This window comes from Perca fluviatilis, chromosome 11 (assembly GCF_010015445.1).
Source record: "Perca fluviatilis chromosome 11, GENO_Pfluv_1.0, whole genome shotgun sequence".
Taxonomy (NCBI): Eukaryota; Metazoa; Chordata; class Actinopteri; order Perciformes; family Percidae; genus Perca; species Perca fluviatilis.
This window is the reverse complement of record NC_053122.1, coordinates 17,070,835-17,088,453: the sequence shown is the minus strand read 5'-3', so window position 1 is coordinate 17,088,453 and position 17,619 is coordinate 17,070,835. Positions and strand designations below refer to the sequence as shown.

At 40.4% G+C, this 17,619-nt stretch overlaps 1 protein-coding gene across 4 annotated transcripts in view; it reads right to left on the bottom strand.

Moving 5' to 3' along the window:
• Window positions 1–17,619, bottom strand: part of LOC120568635 (rho GTPase-activating protein 29-like) — a 30,892-nt gene that overhangs the window by 7,371 nt on the left and 5,902 nt on the right. For 2 of the 4 annotated variants that reach the window (XM_039816268.1, XM_039816269.1), the window contains exons 3-13: window positions 11,270–11,413; window positions 6,851–6,947; window positions 6,497–6,569; window positions 6,154–6,214; window positions 4,668–4,817; window positions 4,167–4,231; window positions 3,922–4,032; window positions 3,253–3,333; window positions 2,652–2,819; window positions 2,266–2,403; window positions 1,308–1,495 (exon numbers count right to left, since the gene is read on the bottom strand). In XM_039816268.1, coding sequence (XP_039672202.1) covers window positions 1,308–1,495; window positions 2,266–2,403; window positions 2,652–2,819; window positions 3,253–3,333; window positions 3,922–4,032; window positions 4,167–4,231; window positions 4,668–4,817; window positions 6,154–6,214; window positions 6,497–6,569; window positions 6,851–6,947; window positions 11,270–11,413 — 1,276 coding nt within the window. Of the gene's footprint in view, window positions 1–1,307; window positions 1,496–2,265; window positions 2,404–2,651; window positions 2,820–3,252; window positions 3,334–3,921; window positions 4,033–4,166; window positions 4,232–4,667; window positions 4,818–6,153; window positions 6,215–6,496; window positions 6,570–6,850; window positions 6,948–8,000; window positions 8,312–11,269; window positions 11,414–17,619 lie in introns of those variants that run through there. The other 2 variants (XM_039816271.1, XM_039816270.1) reach the window with 2 other exon arrangements.

Below are 17,619 nucleotides of genomic sequence, written 5' to 3'. Positions count from 1 at the left end.
ACCATGCATTTTTAACTATTTGGAGCAGAGTGGTATAAATAAAGCCAGCAAGTTCTTTAGTGCATTATATTATCTCTTTACTACACACACCTGTAGGATCTCAGCTGTATTTAGCAAGCCATTTTATTTCATTGGAGAAAACATGCCTTGTATGAGGGCGTACATTTTTGTACATTACAGGCTAACCTAAGCTGTCTGGAGACCCAAGGTTTTTCTAATTCCATAACTGCTAACAGATGTTTATAAAAGTCAAGACGTCAACAATTATTTGTCATGAGAAACTTCAAAGAATTTCCAGAAATGAAAGTTGTGCATGGGCATAACTAAGACCGAAAGAAAGGATTAGGAACAGAAACTGAAATTAGCCCAGCCAGCAGACCACTGCAACACATAATGCCACGTCAAACACATCAGCGGCTTCACACTAGTGGAAGTACAAACTTGTCTCAAGCACTAAATTGACATGCTAAGCAACAAAGGCATTTTCTTTCCCAATCATTGTCAACACTTGCTTTACTGTACCTTATAGAGCTACAACATCATCATTAGTCCTACTATTAACTTGGTACTAACAAAGTGAAGCATGGTTTACTTTCTTAGTGGTAACGAGTGTGTATGTGTGGGGGAAGCTGATTCTGACACTGCTTTGACACCAAGTAGATTTTTTGGGACAGTTCTAACCCAGAGCCAAACTCTCACGCTCACAATCTCCCCTGCTGCATTCAGCCTGCGCCACAGATATTTCCTGAGGAAGGGCAACAAATTCAACATGCATTCTGTCTCTCCTTGCTTCTCTCTCTCTCTCTCTCTCCCTCCCTCTCTTTCTCCCACTCTGACTCACTGGTACCTCAGCTGAAAGAAGAACTAGGCTATGAGGAATTTCTGAATAGGAAGGAGTTACTTAAAGACATTTTGTAATACTCTCTAAAGCTGAAGTTTAATCGAAAACAACCTTTAATCCTGAAACTATCACCTCAGCTGGACTTAATTAACATTGATTGTTTCATATTATAGCCACATGTGCAACAACCTGCCCTGTGATTGCCCGGTGACTGTGTTTAAACTACAAGTACAATAACACATAATAAAGGAGTGTAGCAAGCAGATTTCATAAGCTAATCACTGAAAATACTTGCACAAAGGTGAGGAAGAAGTCTGACTTTATAGGGGCTGATGTCCTGTTTTGCAAAAAGTAATAAAGCCAACTTTCTTATTCATAGCCAAACACTTTCATCAACATTATTCCTTAGTATAAATACAGAGACCATTTCCAGTGTCTTATTGTGTATATGCACATTCCTTGATACCTGGTATTGTCAGAGGAGGTGGAGTCTAAGTGCATACGCTCTTTAGGCAGATTTTTGGGCAGGTTCCGGACGAACTCAGCGTAGCATTCACCTGGCTCGTACAACTTGGCACTCTCACTCAGTGCCTGGTAGTGGGCAGGGAGCGATACAGTCTGTGCCTGCTGCATCTGAAACCAGTTTACGGTCACCTAAAGAGTGACCGATTATTTAATAAAGATGAATCATCCGTTTTCTCAGTTCTGTGGACACAATTTGATTAACCACTCCAATCAAAACAATACGTACAGTGTATGTCAAATGGCTTGGTTTGGTTTTGTCAGCCTATAAATGCCTTTAACTTAGATAACCCAAGCTAATTTTTTTAAACTTGACTTTCTATGCAATCTTAAAATCCATGTACGGTAATTAAAATAATATTTGTAGCCCAAAAGTTGCCAAACCCAAGAAGCACAGCACATAGTACAAGTAGCACATGAGGCTACCAGCCTGAAATCAATCATTTTTGATCACAAAAAGTAAGTATGTATATTCTAATTCATTATGGAAGACTTTGAGTTATAGAAAAATCAGCAATTTGTGTTTTTTAACTGATTCTGATTTTAAATATAGGGGCTGCTGTATATCATGTTAACAAACCATTTAAAACATAAATTTGGTGATGTTGTTTAGTGTTAGTCCTTGTATCAAAATATCTTTTAATTAAATTGAAATTGAACTTTTAATCTTGTGTTTAAATTTTTGGTTGTGGGGCTACTAATTTGTTTACAATTTATAATGCATCGTACATATAAAATATTTATGTAAAAAACAACTAAGGCAAGGCAGCTTTATTTATATAGCCATTTCAGCAACAAGGCAATTCAAAGTGCTTTACATAATAACTAAATGTTATTGAACAATCCAGTTTCCTGGCTTGTTAGCTGGCTGCTAATATCCTAATAATGTACTGTCCACTCACAGCTTTAAGTGTGAGGTCACACTGGAAGACCATCTCTCGGATCTGTGTGAGGATGGTGCTCTTGGCGTTGGTCAGATCCATCCTCCTGATGCCTGCGTCTGCCATACAGCTCTGGTACTGGTCCCGGGCCTCCTCCGCCTGACCACAACAATGGATACAGAGAATAGTGTCAGCAAGTGTATGAAATGATTAGTACAGTAAGTGTGCAGGAATTCAATTCAGATTTGGACAACTGACTGTTTTAGAGACACATGCCAATATAAATTGTCCAGGTGTGGTAAACCGCCCCTATCAGGTGCTCTGAGTAGGCTGAACAATGTTTAGGAAGCATTATAAGATGCTATTTATCATACCAATTATTTCCCTCCAACTTCTCCCCTGCCTACCTTCTGCAGAGCCTCCTCCTCCAGCTTCCTCTTCTTCTCCAGCTGTTTGTTGCCAGCATTAGACTGCTCCTCCTGGGAACGGTTGGTAGATGAGTGGGCTTTCTGGTACTCCTCTCTCTTCTGGGCCTTCAGCACTCGTGCCTTACGCAAGGTTGCATCCGCCTCTTGCTGCCAAAACCACACAAGATGAACCACAAAAGCCCATTTGATTAAAATGTGACATAAGTGTGCAACAGTTAGTATAAATATAATCGGGTAAGCCTTTGTGGTTGATTAGTCTTGCATGCGAAGTGACAGTAAAATGTGTGAACAGCCAGGGCATTGAGAAATAGTGAAATTATGAAACAAACAGTGCCAAGAGAGCAAACACAAAGCATATTCTTATATATCACTGATGATGAAAATAAAAAATGTATTTTGTGCTTTTGCCGAATTGTATTCAATGAATTTAGCTATACTGGCATTTACGTATCTGACAATCGCCTGGCTGGCTGACAACATTGTAATATGTACTTTGGATTGCTGCTTTGTCTGTAATGCACAAAGGAAGACAGGTTGCATTTTTGTTGAGTGTGTGTTGAAACAGGAACTCATTAGGTACCATTTTCTTTTGCTCCCTCTGCCACTGCTCCTTGATGTCTTTCCTCAACTTGTCAAGTTCATTTTTACGGGCCAGAAGAGGCTGAAATAAGATGGAAGTTTAACAATTACACTGAGATACACAATTTTAAAAGACCTCAAAAGCCTTTAAGTGTGTTATCTACAGTATATCAGAGATGCTTGTTTCCTGATCAGCAAGTACTGCTACAGAATTTTACTACTGACTAGAGCATCACAGGAAGGTTTTCTGACTTAAAAGTGCAAGAAGTCTTGGGCTATAGAATAGTGCAATAACAAGAACTACAAATAAACATAACAAATTGAAGAAATGACTGACGAATGTGTCATCGTATTAAAAATTGGGCCTTGTTGTACTTTAAGAGTGCTACATTTTGCACAGGAGGCACAGTCCTGCAGTCTATTTTCCCCAGCCAGAGTATTTCACTATAGGTCTGTTATTTACAGTGGGGAGAACAAGTACTGTATGTGCACTCTAAATGTGTCTTCATCATGTCTCTGCTCCATAAGACAGTCTTTGACTGTGAAATGCTGACATGAATCAAAGATAATTACTTTTCCTTGTCAGAAACCAACTAGTTTAAAGTCAGATAAGGTAACAGACGCAAGTGCCCTATGTGGACTACAGTCTACTTCTTCTTGTCACTCTTACCTGTATGAATTTATTGGTCTGAAGAGCCAGTGCAGTTTGAATAAATAGCTGTTTGTATTCAATGTCGTTCTTGAATGTGGAAACGTAGATATCACTGAATGGCATGTAGTCCTTAGAAAAATGAAGAAATTAACAACGGAAAAACTATTACATTAGAATATTTATTTTAAGACATGAGGTTAACAATTCTATATGAATTACATATTATAAATTAATTAGTTAATATAAAAAGGCTTTTCTGTTACCTGTTGACTGGCCAGTGTCTTAGCAGACTCCGCCATTTTGGCATAACTTTTGGCATACTCAATATCTGAAAGACAAATAGTTGTACAAAACGATGAGGAATTATTAATGTCTGTAATCACTGTCAAATAATGATTGGGTATTTTGGGGGATAAAAGCATGTGCTGTGTATTTCAACTAATTGCATATGTAATGCTGGTCCAAAACAAACATAACACAACCTCAATTAACAGTCAAAAGGCTTTTAATGACTCAGGGGTCTTTTTGCAAAACATTGCAAGGACCCACAGTCCTGGGTCAAATGCAAGTTACAGACAACTCTCTTTGTCTTTTTTAAACTGCACTCTAACACAAGATGGGGTGAATTTTTAGCAGAAAATTTAAGTTCAGAAGTTGTCAATCATCACATCCTTCCCCTAGGCTATATCTAGTATAATAAGGTCCAAATGCAGTAACCCTCTGTTTTGCAACCCAGTGCACTGTCAATGGTCTCAATGTCTCACCCATAGCCAGTCGTTTATCCATCCAGGCCAGAAGGTCTTTAATATACTTGGACCAGGTCTTAGCGTAGAGCAGAGCAGACTCCACCCCGCTTTCATTCTTCAGCAGGGTCAAGTCAACTTCTTCCTCCCGTGCCAACGCCACCTCTGGGCCTGGAGAGACAGCAGAGGAGACACACATATCAAAACAAAGTGAATCGAAACACATAGTATCAAGAAAATGGCAAAGTGTTGGATTGATGTGTCTCAGTTCTGCTATTAGGGGTGCACCGATCCGATATTAAGATCAGATATCAGCCCCGAAATTGACAAAATAGCTGGATCGGGGATCAAAAAAATTAACAGATCCAGTTATTTATTCATTTTTTCCTCCGTCGCAGCACATCCTTCGTCATTCGTCAGCAGCACGTGTGTTGCATGCTGGAAGAGTTGAGTTAAACGTTAAGCAACATGGAGCGAGCCAAAAAGTCGGCTGTGTGGAGGTATTTCACGCTTGCCACGCCAACTTGATTGTCGGCTGTTTGCAATGTCTGCAAAGTAAATGTTTTGAGGGGTGGTGGTAGTACTGCAAAGTACAATACTACCAATTTAATCAAGCACATCCAAAAACAATGTTTGGTAACTGTTTGATTACTATTGTATGTTTGACCAGTACACTATTTTGTTTCTACTGCTACATTTTATTTATTTAAAATTAATTTTAAGAAGTTTGATTACATTCTCTTTTCCATTTGAATGCACAATTGTTTTTTTAAATAACTAAAAAAATAAGTAAAATTAAAATAATATGTCTTAGTTAGGAAAGTAATGTTTAGTTAGGAAAGTCTGGTGCCTTTAGTCTCTACCACATGGTGGAAGGTATAGTTTATTATTAATTCAACATAACAATGGTATCGGATCGGTATCGGGTATCGACAGATACACAAAGCCCAGGCATCGGTATCGGGAATGAAAAAGTCGGATCGGTGCATCCCTATGATCCGCTATCCCAACAGACGTGTGTGGGGGGTAAATGAAAAAACACATTGAGGTTAACGTTGACAGTGTAGGAGGATGTGAGAGTGCCGGGCATCTTTTCAAAAATAGTCCAGCATCATGATTTTCATTTTACTGGTTACACTGTGTTGCACCTCTCCAAAGCCACAAAGCCCATGTGTTTCCCATCCCACATGGAACTACTCCTAAACAGGCAAGGAATGCCAGATATGTGGACAGAGAGAGGAAAACGAGCAGCTAGTTTAAAAAAAAAAGCAGCAGAAATAACAGGGGTGGAAGCAGAGGCTTAGGGCGGGTCTACCTCAGGCATTCAAGAGTCTGGGGCCTAAATCACTCAGCTTACTCACAAGCTGACACTCTGGACTGCCCTGGGCTAAAAAGCAACCTTTAAATGCCTTGTAAAGCAGACATTAATACCTATTACAATTCAGTATTCATTTATTTTACACCCACGTTGCTCAGAGGGATATGACTGAATGTGAATAACACTTACCCACAGGGTCACTTTTCTCTGAAACATATTCCTCAGGAACCACAGAGACATTGTCAAAAGACTGTGAAAAAGACATTTCAGATTATAAGGAGGGAATAGCAGACATACAATCAAAGTTAGACATCAGAAGCAGCTGGGTTTTCAACACCCCAATTAAGTACAGAAAGCAAGTCTTTAAGGTTTTTTGTTGTTTTTTTTTGTTTTTTTTAAATGGAGGCGTAGTAAAATTACTGCTTTAAGTGCACCCTTTTGAAAACGGTCATGTTTGAAAACAAAGCTTTAAAAAAAAAAAAAAAAAAAAAAAGCTGCCCTGAAAACTGGGAAAAGAAAGATGGTGTCTCACCCTGCTCCTCCTGGTCTGGGGGATCCCCAACCCTGGGCCGCTGTCCACATCTCCCATAAGGAAGTCAGAAACTCTGAGGGGAAGATGTGTAGATTTATGTCAAAAGTACAGTTTGACATGGTCAAAATTGCAATCTATTCAGTAATAAAAAGGGCTTTGAGAAATGCAACTGCAAAGTATGCGGTTGGTAACTCAGATTAAATAAACAAAAAGCAGATCTACAATTCAAAAACATAGGATGATTAATTAAAGATTTAAGATTAAAGATTGGCGGAAGTCTGCTCTGCTTTTCTTACACACAAAAAGTAATACAAATCTAGTGGTGTTGAAAAGGTCTACAAACATTGTACTCACACATTGCCGAATGTGAATGCCAAAGTATCAATGGATGTGTGTATCTCGCCAAATATAGCTTTTGTGTTTTCTGGGTTCACTTCCTTGAAGTTAAGGCCTGTGGAGAGAGATAAAATACACAAGAACTTTAGCCAAAATTTAATTGTATTACAGACGGGCACCCGGTTAGCTCAATTGGTAGAGTGGGCGCCCATGTATAGAGGTTTACTCCTCGACGCAGCGGGCCCGGGTTCGACTCAGACCTGCGGCACCTTTGCTGCATGTCATTCCCCTCTCTCTCCCCTTTCATGTCTTCAGCTGTCCTGTCAAAAATAAAGGCTGAAAATGCCAACAACAACAAAAAATCTTAAAAAATAAAAGATTGTACTACAGACTAGCTTATCTTAACTCAATCATTCAACAAATGTATGAACACATCTAAGCCTGTATTTGCTGGATGATGAGGTCCCACCAATATAATTGGAAAATGGATTAAAAACCATGCATGTGATTTGTGTCAATGCATTGCGTTTTTTTCTTCTTTTCTTTCTACAATCTTGAGTTATAGAGCCCATAGTTAACTGTGTGGGGGAGCGGTTTATCGCCTCTACAAGATGTTTCAAGTAAATGTTGACATTCTCCTCGACGACACAAAAAAGCCCCGGAGCGGTTACACACGGTCAAGAGTTTTAAAGACAACACTATGAAAACCACAACTGTGTACAGAACATGTCTTCCAACCAAATGAGTAATTTCCTTCTTCTGTACAGCTTCAAGGATGTTTTTTAAGAATATTAAAAAAAAAATCCCACATTTTTCTTCCCTTTGTACCAGTGTGTTATAATCCGTAGCCCATCTTCCATGTTGATCATGCACAAAAAAAGCAATCAATCACACACATTCTGTACTTTGAGCTGTATTGTCAGCAAGACGTCCACCTATTTCAGAACCGTAAGGCCATCCAAGCATGACAAATCTTCGTGTGTGCACACAGAGCTTTCCTTGTCAGGGAACGCTTTACTCAGCAAGAAGACATTTGCAGAGAGCAATCAGAGGAGCCAAAGACACAGTGAAATCCGACTAAGCGGAGTACTTCCTGTCTGCCCGCAACAGGAAACACTCACACAGCTTGAGTTCTGTGACATGTAACACTAAACAAAACGTTACTTACTCACTTACCTTTTTTCCTTCGTTACCTCGCATCATTATCTAGTAACTGGGACCAGGAAAAAAAAAAAAGCTCTAAACAGTTCCAGTTTCCAGTCTGCTTTCTAGCTTTTGTGCTTCCATTTTCTCTTCATGAGAGCAAATTCAATCCATGTCAGTGGTGGTTGGGTAATTGTAACTTTCCAACCTATGACGAAGCATAAAAAGGTCATGGCATCCTGGGATGGAGAAGCAACCCCACAATCCAGGGAGACTCAAAAAGAGGGAGACGGCGAGGTGCAAGCCTCCCTGCCATGCACCTCCCTGGCCCTGAATGCTAGCGTACAACTCTGCGCCGACTTCTTCCTCAGGACATCCTGTGGGTCTCATAACAATGATTCCAGAGCTCTGCCCCCCCCCTTGTCACGATTGAAATATGGAAACTGCATCATTCAAGTACAGGGGCCATTGTTTTCTCACAGTTGAGCCATAACTGGGACAATTAGCCCCTAAAAAATGTCTTTAGTGAGTTAAAAGCATGTCTGATCATTTGCTGATAGTTCTGGCTTGACATAACTTGATTTATCTGGTGGGATAGGACATTCAAAATACTAAAATATAATTACTAAAAAGACAATAACCCTAGAAAAGAGTGTCCATTATGAACATGCTTTTCTTAGATTAAGTAAATCTAAAATAGGTTTATCTGCATAGAGAAAGAAAAGTGCCTTTGGCATACAAGATGGCCCTGCAGTTCCTCAGTAGGAGGAGAGGAAAAGTAACACTCTCAAAATGTGACTAGGGAAAGAAATCTAGTCAGGGTCTGGTTTGAACCAATGTCTTTGAAGTGATCGTATCTTTGATGACACAAACAGAGAGGAAGCACGGGCAACATAACAATAGCTGTCTCTGTCTAACATGAAATTGCATCATACAGCTGAGTGGTGAACATGTTCTTTACATTTTCTGGCTATTTAAAAAGACAATAGTAGGAGAATAGTTTGAGTGGATAACAGGTAAATGTAACTGCCATTTCAAACTAGTTCGACAACCATGTGTTTGGAGACGGCGGGAGAAGGACTCCTTTCCAGTAAACTCTGGCAGCTGTCCAAATGTCCCAGGTGTCATGAGCATCAAAGAACAACACGAGTGAGGAGACGACGCACTCTGAAGGCACGAAGACGCACAAGGCCTGTTATCATCCAAACCTTTGAGTCCTCATCTCTGATGTCTCACTGATTCATTCCTCTTTCAGCCTCTCCTTTTCAGTCCTCCACTGACTGTGTATTGAGTTACCTACTGGCCATTAGGGACGGTCCAGCCAGGGTGTGTGTTGGCACCCCTTATTGGACAGGCAAATTTCCAAGTTTCCACTTGTCAACTAGATATGCAACTACTGTATTACGGCAAGATTCAATAACAGGCCTTTCCTTATTAAATAGCAACGATGGCACGCTGCACTGCCGTACTGACCGTACAGTATCACCATCATTCTAAGAGTTTTACCCGGATCTTCCACAGTGGTCTGTGCTGCATTCCGGTGGCGCCGCGGTTTTGTTCTGTCCTCCGCCTCGCGCCATGCCACACGGGGAGCGTCTATTATGTTTTTCCACCTCCAAGATGAATCTCTCGTCATCCGTGGTGTTGTAGAGGAGACATACACGATATTGGGAGGTGGCTTTTGGTAAATTGACTGGATGCGCTAGCTTTTTCACTTCCTGCCTGGCTGGCTGTTTCGAAAGCCCCGCGGCTCGCGTGAAACTAGACCTGGCACGTCATTTTAGCGTAGAGCTGCTTCACGGGCACTTCTGGGACGTGCTGTGACGCTGGTGGTGGAATATCGAGCATTGACTTGAATGGCCACAATTGCTCGCAGCGCAGACTCGCCCGGTGGAAAATAGGGCGTTTTAGCTTACAATAAAGTAAATATCTTGGTAATACTCTTTTCTGAAAGTGATCAAGTCCCCCTACCCACAAATGTTTGGAAAACCTAGATTGAGTGATAATACTTTGTATTTAGGGATGCATCAATCCAACTTCTTCTCTCTCAATAAAGATTACAATACCTTAACTCATGGTATCTGCTCATACTGAGGCTACATCCACACTAACACGTTTTTGTTTAAAATTTCTGATACAGAGCCTAAATGCTTGTGTGGCTGTTTTTTGTTTCAAAACATGCTTTTCTCCAATAAAATAAATCTACAATAGATTTATCTGCATAGAGACAGACAAAAGCCTTTGACGTGCACGATTGATTGCAGTAAACAAAAACAAACACTCTGTCAGCTTCAGGCTTCCCTAGACAAAGGAGGACAGAGTGCAGGGAAAGAATTTCAATAAGTTGCGAAAGTTGACACTTTTTTTGTGTCCTGCAGTTTATTTTATCTGGTGTATTGGATTGGTGCATCACTATTTGAACCATCAAAAAGTAATTTTATAGTACTAGGAACATTTTGGAATTTTAGGAAACCCCTTTAGTATAACATTGGGGTTTTACTGGGCTTCATAGAAACGGTCGTCTTCAAAACATGTTTAATGAATGTATATAAATAATAGAAACCTTCAGTTATTAGTAAGTGCGTGGTACCATGGTGTCATTTTCCAATCAGTCACCGTCTGTCCTGTTATTAAAGTTTGTCTAAAAAATGCCAATAATTCCTTTGGCTGATCTAAGACTGGATCTCTTTTGTTTCCGCTTTGCATTCTAAACATTGTCAAAGCACTACTACATGGACTACAAATGCAGACATGCATTCTTAAGGAGTAGGTGACGACTCAGATATCGAGATAGGGCAGGTGAGCTGTCAGACAACCACACACCTCATGAAACGGAGAAAAGAATGAAGACGCGTAGATGTGCTTGACTAACCAGCAGACTGCCAAGGGGCCTCTACAGTGGCTGACATATGGAATGCAAATTACAGTCATGTAGAGATTCTTGTGTGCAAGTCAAATGAAGAAATACTCAGTGGATCACATTTCTAGCAGATCTCATTAGTCCTTCTGTTTGTATTCATTCAGGAGACGGAAAATAGATCTGTTGCTGAAGTTGTACTGTGACCTTTTAGAAACAAATCTCCAAGCCAACTCTAAACAGGAACAGCGCAACGAAATATTACTGCAGGGTATTTCCCACACTAGTCTGGAAGACTCACTGACGTGACCCTTAGCCTGAACCAGTAATGCAACAATGAAATTTCATGCCAAGATATTTGAGCATCATCTGGGCGCCCGAGTGTTTTTACCTGTATGTCTGTGTTCGTCCATGCATGCCAGTGAGTTATTACTGACCTTTGACCCTGGCAATGACCGTGCCAGCGGCTCCTAGGATGTCCACTGAGTTGAGGGTCTGGTGTTTGCTGATGACAGCCTTGAGGACGCGGAGTAACTCTGCCAAACGTTCCTGCACCACCTCCTGAAGACCTTCCAGATTCTCTGGTAAAAAAAATAGGTTAAGTTACGTAAGTATGAGGACCTTGAAAAGGCTAACAAAAGTTCAATTAAATCCGAAACCCAACTACAATGCACAGTTAGCAATCACACATTTTGATCTATTAGTCAAAGTCACCACCATCACACTACATTTTGAGTCACAGGTTAGCCAGTGTCAAATTCATTCCTGGCATTCCTTTTGTCTTAGCCAAACACAAATTTTGAAACTATGGAACTTTGATGTAATCTTTTGTCAAATCAAAACAATTTCCTACAGGGCAATCAATACAGTACATGTTATGTTATGTTTGATATGTGTGCATGGTTGTGACTCCAGATGAAGTGGCAGAGGGTTGTGGTTGAGAGACAGTGACTAATACAGTTGCTGCAGCATTAAACTACGGTGAAGAAACTTCTTTTCTGCTTCCTCCAGGCAGACCGGGACACCACACACAACGGAAAGGGCTTGTCTATGTAAACAGGTCACACTGTCAGTCACGGATGGTTATAACATTCTCACACAGGTGGATTTGATGAGTACAGAAATGATGACGTGCTTTATGTGCTTTTGTGGTCACAACTTGAGACAAAGTCAAAGTTGTACTTTAGAGAAACATCTCAGTAAACATGAAAGCCACTATGTCTTTCAACATCTTACAGTCCTGGTAGGGTTAAGCATGCTGCTAAATTTCATCTTTATTTATTCAACTTTTTACTGCTTAAGCACTGAATAAATGTTTGAGTTTATGTAGGACAGTACTAAATTAAGATGAAGAAATAAAATGTTAGAGGTGACTGAAGCGGCACACATGGTAGCTATTATGCAAGCATACTTTATCTGCAGCAATCAGCAGACCATGTGAGCGGCAAAAAAAAAAAAAAAAAAACTTCAGGAAGATCTTGCATTTTTCTCCGTTACCAGTGAGGTTTAAAAAAAATTACACTTGAGGAGGAACAGAATGTGCAAAATGCTTTTAGATTACATGCATCCCTTTATTTTGCAAACCATATCACATTCTGCTATGAAAATGCATGCCTTTCCTGTAGAACCACCCAAAACAGTGAGAGGTAGTACACCATACTTCTGTATTTATGTGTTTTAATGAATCCTCTTCTTCACAACTTTATAGGCCCTCAATATTCCTTTTTTTCCCTCTGAGCATTCCTACAGCACTTTTCAAATCAGTGTTACAGTGCATTTTACAGACAATTAAGCTCTTTGGGTAAAATAAAAGCTAAAACGAAAAACTGTAAAACTTGACAAAACGATGAATCTAGTCCAAGCAGGAGAGGAAGCTAGTCGGTCTCCCGCTATGCAAGTTGGCACCAGACAATAGGTGAGTTCATATCTAACTCACTGTTTTGGATGTAGTAGGGACACCAGCTGGAAACAAAAAAAGTAATCTGTTTTTCATCAAGGCCACCCCACCAGGCAGTAGCATGAGATGAGAGGCTGAATTTATTGGAACATCGAAAGGAATTACAGAGGGTGTGAAAATGAGAGACTGGGTGTGTTACCCATTTGACTGCCTTTCTTATTTCAAAAACACACATAAACACACAAATTAAATTGGCTGGTGTAAAACATGGTAGAAGAGACATAATCTACAACTAAGACATAGCCTAAGCCCTGGCCATCTGTCACACTATTTCACAAGAATGACAAGAGATATACATGAATATAGACACTAAAAAAAAAAAAAAAAAAAAAAGACTGACAATTAATCACTAGGGAACATAACACAGAGAAGTCTTAAAGACACTTTCAAAATATACACAAAATTAAAGGACACGAGAAAATCGTGATCTGTCTCGGTGATTAGAAGCTAACCAATCCCTGTCCCCTATCCTACTCCCCCCAGGATTATAGAAAATGTGTCCTGTAGAGAAGGGGGGGCTCACCTTCTATCCTGCCCCAAGGCGAGAGGAACCCAACCCTACCAAACACTGACAATGGGCTTTCATTAAGCACCCTCCCCTTCTTTATAACCTTCCTTCTCATCAGTTGTGGACATCAGGGTATTTTTGGTTAGCTTAGTGGCGTTTGAAGATGTTCATATCCAAGACATGTGTGATTTGGTCATTAGCATATGAAAGCCAGTCCTAATGAGGTTCACACCTGAGAATCTACACTTAGCATGACAGAAGTGGAGCATTAATGAAAGCGCTGCTCTGAAATCCCAGCAGTACCGTTGGTTATGATCACCATTTTCCCTTTTCTCTGAAAAGAAAAAAGGACTTAATTGGACTAATCTGTTCCACAGAGAAGTGAAGGGGATACAAGTTGTGAAAAATTAACGAGGGCTGCATGATTCGAGGAAAATAAGCGATATGCGATGACGTTGTTGAATATCGCGATAACGATATTACTTGCGATAAATAAACAGTTAATAAAGTGTGCTCAATTCTGCTGCTCTAAGTATTCTGCTAATGACAACAAATCACTTGTTGAATTTAAAACAAATAAAAGGAAATCATTTCCAACATTTTTTCATTGAACAAATTGAACATTGAATTGAATATAAAAGGCAACACTTAAAAAAAGAATTTACATTTTTCATGTGCAGTTTTTGGCTGATATTTTCTTTCAACTCACACAAAAAATCCCTGAGAGTCTCTTGCAATATGTTACACCTTTTGCGATGTGTATACTGCGCAAGTTGATATTGCGAGGACGATAAAAAAACAATGTGCTTGAATGGAACCGAAGACAATCGGGGCATTTTTTTTCATGTATTGGTATTAGCGGTATCCTTTGTTTACGGTTGTCCACTGCCAGCTGTCGGAAAATGCTCCACTGTGCAGAATTAAAACACTGTAATAGAGTGGCACAAACAAATAGCAGCCAGCAATTTCAATTAATGATTTTCACATGGACAGCGAGTTTCAGGGAACAAAGACCATGTCCACACTAATGAGAGAAGAGCTACCTTGGGGGTTAGAAAACATTATCTATCATGCATCAACTAGAGCAACATTTTGCACCTCAAAAGTATTGGGAAAGAATTCCCTACACTTCATGCAGACTGTATTTTTTATGCAGAGCAGTCAAACAGAAAATGCTTTACTAGTTCTAGTTGTAACATAGGCCTATTTGGGCTAAGCATGCACTTTGCTGCGGTTATACGAAGTAAAACTGGACCATGACTTTAGACTGGGGTCTAAGGCAAAAAACGTCCACACTAAAAAAGCAAAAATGGTGTTATTATAATTGCCCAAAAATTTGAAAAGAAATTATTCGAAGGTAACAAAAAACTGATTTCATGAAGATTAAAATGTAGATTACTTTTTTATCAAATACGTGTGTACAAGGCTTAACTTCCACATTGTGCATGTACATGTCAGCACAGTTTGTGTTCAATTAGGAGACTTAGATCATTGTTAATTCTTCACCCTAAAAACCCAACTTAAAAATTCAAACAAAAGAATTGTATTCAACAATCAGAAATGGAAATAACGTTATCAAAACAAGGTCAAATTTTGTGTGACAGCTCATACTGATCACCACCATTGCTGCCCTTTGAATTGTGTGAGGGGATGTGTGCTCCCTGCAGCGTGAGACAGCTGAGAGAAAGCTGGTCAAAATCAGTGGTGAGTGGTTTTGTCACAACAATGGCATCACAAAGCGGGCTACAACTTCGGAGCTAATTTGGTAGGGGCCACGCCATTGTTTTGGTAGAGATATCAGCACTGAGGCATGGAGCTGGGCCATATTGTTTAAAGGAGGACACCCCGCCAACGCCAATGCAGCTCAAGGCTACCTCGCCTTTCTTTACTGTGGTGGGATGAACTGATGTCCCGGACACACTTCACGCTCAGTCTGCTTCATCTATTAAGACCCTCCCTTTTGGGAAAATAAAGTCACAATGAAAAATAGTTTTAGTATTATATAAGTTTGAGACTGCTGCCTAACAATACGCAATAATATTAACAAAGACACTGCTGAAGAGCAGCAAATGTTTACATTTAAGACAGTGGAACGGTCAAATGTTTGGCATTTTGCTTGAAAAACGCCAAACATTTAAATGATTCAATTAATTATAAAAATACTTAATTGACAGCTCTTTTTTTCTGGCGATCAGTTAATCGACTAATTGTTTCACCTGGGATGTTGCAACAGGTTCATCACATGTACCTGACAATCATGCTAGTCATGCTTCTAGTCCCTTTTTTGATACACAACTGAATGATGAAAATCTAATAATGGTACTGACTGACTGTACAGACACTGAATGATGTTAATGAAATGTGGCATAACAAAAAAAGTCACCCGTCTGGCAACTTAAAAGGTTTCTATAATTACTAATAACATACTAATATAACACTAATAAGGTTTTCATCAGTGTTCCATGACATAACAACAACGAGACCATGCCACAAGACTTTTAGAATTACCCTGGCCCTCCAACATCTCAAGTATTTGTCATTTACTTTCTAGTTTGCAATGCAACATGCATAATACGACCAAAAGATAAAGTTTGAAACATCTCTGCTTCTGGAGTGCTTCACTTTCCAAACAACATGCGCCGATACACCACCCAAAATCAGACTATCACTATTTAGCCCCTGTAGACTTGAAAGGTGACTGTAAAAAGTGACCAGTTTTCATGGGAAAAGAATGCATATAAATGTCAAGAGAAACTTCGCAAACTCTCATCCAGAATAACCCACTTATCTGCTGTCAATCTGTGCGCGGAGTATGTTGCAAACACAAAAATATTGCTAAATACTCATAACACGTGTTTGGAGTATCACTTTTAAGCGGGTTTAAGACGCAATTTAACCCAAATAGAGTAGCTCAACATTTGCCTTTTTAAAATGAATGTCTCCCATTATTTTGTCGTGTGTGGGGGTTCCATTGTGTCTAACAAAGCTCATTGTGTGTCTGGTGCAGAGAATGACTAAGCTCATCCAAATCTTCAGGTTGCCTGACAGAAGTTACAGCCTCTGCTCCCCCCACTGATAACAACAGGCAATCAACTGGCCTGTCTGGACATGTGATTTGCTCGACATGAATCAAGCCTCGGTGACACATTGCTGCTTGGGAAACAGCCGCAGGGCTTTTTAAAGGCCAAGGAGGCCAAGTTTCTCCATCTGCATCCCTCCTCCTCCTCCTCTTCTTCTTCTTCTCTGGCAGGAGGGAGGGTGACGGATTTACACCAGCAGCAGCAGATGATTTTCAGGTTTTCTTTGTATTCGTCTCCCTCATTCCAGGATGGTGACACATTGTTCTCTGTGGTGACTCAGTCCTCACCCCAAATGCTCCCCTGCAAATGGAAACGGACACTTTTTGTCCATCGCACAGAGACGCCTGGACCAAATAAACTACACTCAGATTGCCCACAAGTCTCTTCAATCACAAAGCACAAGGCCAGAAAACATTAAATACTCACTGTAACAGACTCTGCCTGCATTGTTGACCTGTCTGCAACCTGATCTGCGACAGGTGGAATTGTTTGGTCAGGAAACCATCTCCATTCCCCCCTGTCCAAACAAACGCAGCATTGCTGGGTGCCTCTCTGTCTTTCCCATGCCTTGTTTGGAGACAAAGTGGGCCCTAGACATCACACAGACACTAAACCGCAGGCACTCCATAAACAGCTACCTGCTATTAGTGAACTACACTCTGTGAGGTCGGAGCTTCACATGTCAGGCTAATTCTTGGACACTTCATGACATGTTTGGGGGACAGCAGGTGCCCGACAACACTGGATTCTTGAATCCAGTCTATCACAGCTGGGTAACCAATACATAGGAAGCGGAGACAAATCGATTAATCAACTAATTGTTTCGGTTCCAACTGTAATGTTGTAATGCCTGAAGGGAGTAATGTTACTTACTACAGTATGGGAACTTGTGTTGGAGACTACTATATTGGGCAACAGAATGACTAACATTCTGAGATGTGTGAAATGTGGGATCTAAGAACGTGTTGGGAGAAGCATAATTGGGTTTTTGTTGTGTCTCTCATTTCAAAGCTGAGTAAGCGTAACATTAGTCGTTTTTGGTTTTCTACAAAAAAGAAACTGACTCACAAAACAGCACCACAAGCCTCAGCCCCTTCTCTGCTTAGGCCTGATCCACAGCGGTAAATTTCAGCAGGTCGGCCCAATCGACAGCAGTGATGCCCCCCCCCCCCCTGCTAGCAGGAGCTCCACTGGCCAATCCACCCCTCGCCATGACCAATCTCCTACACAAACATCCAGAGC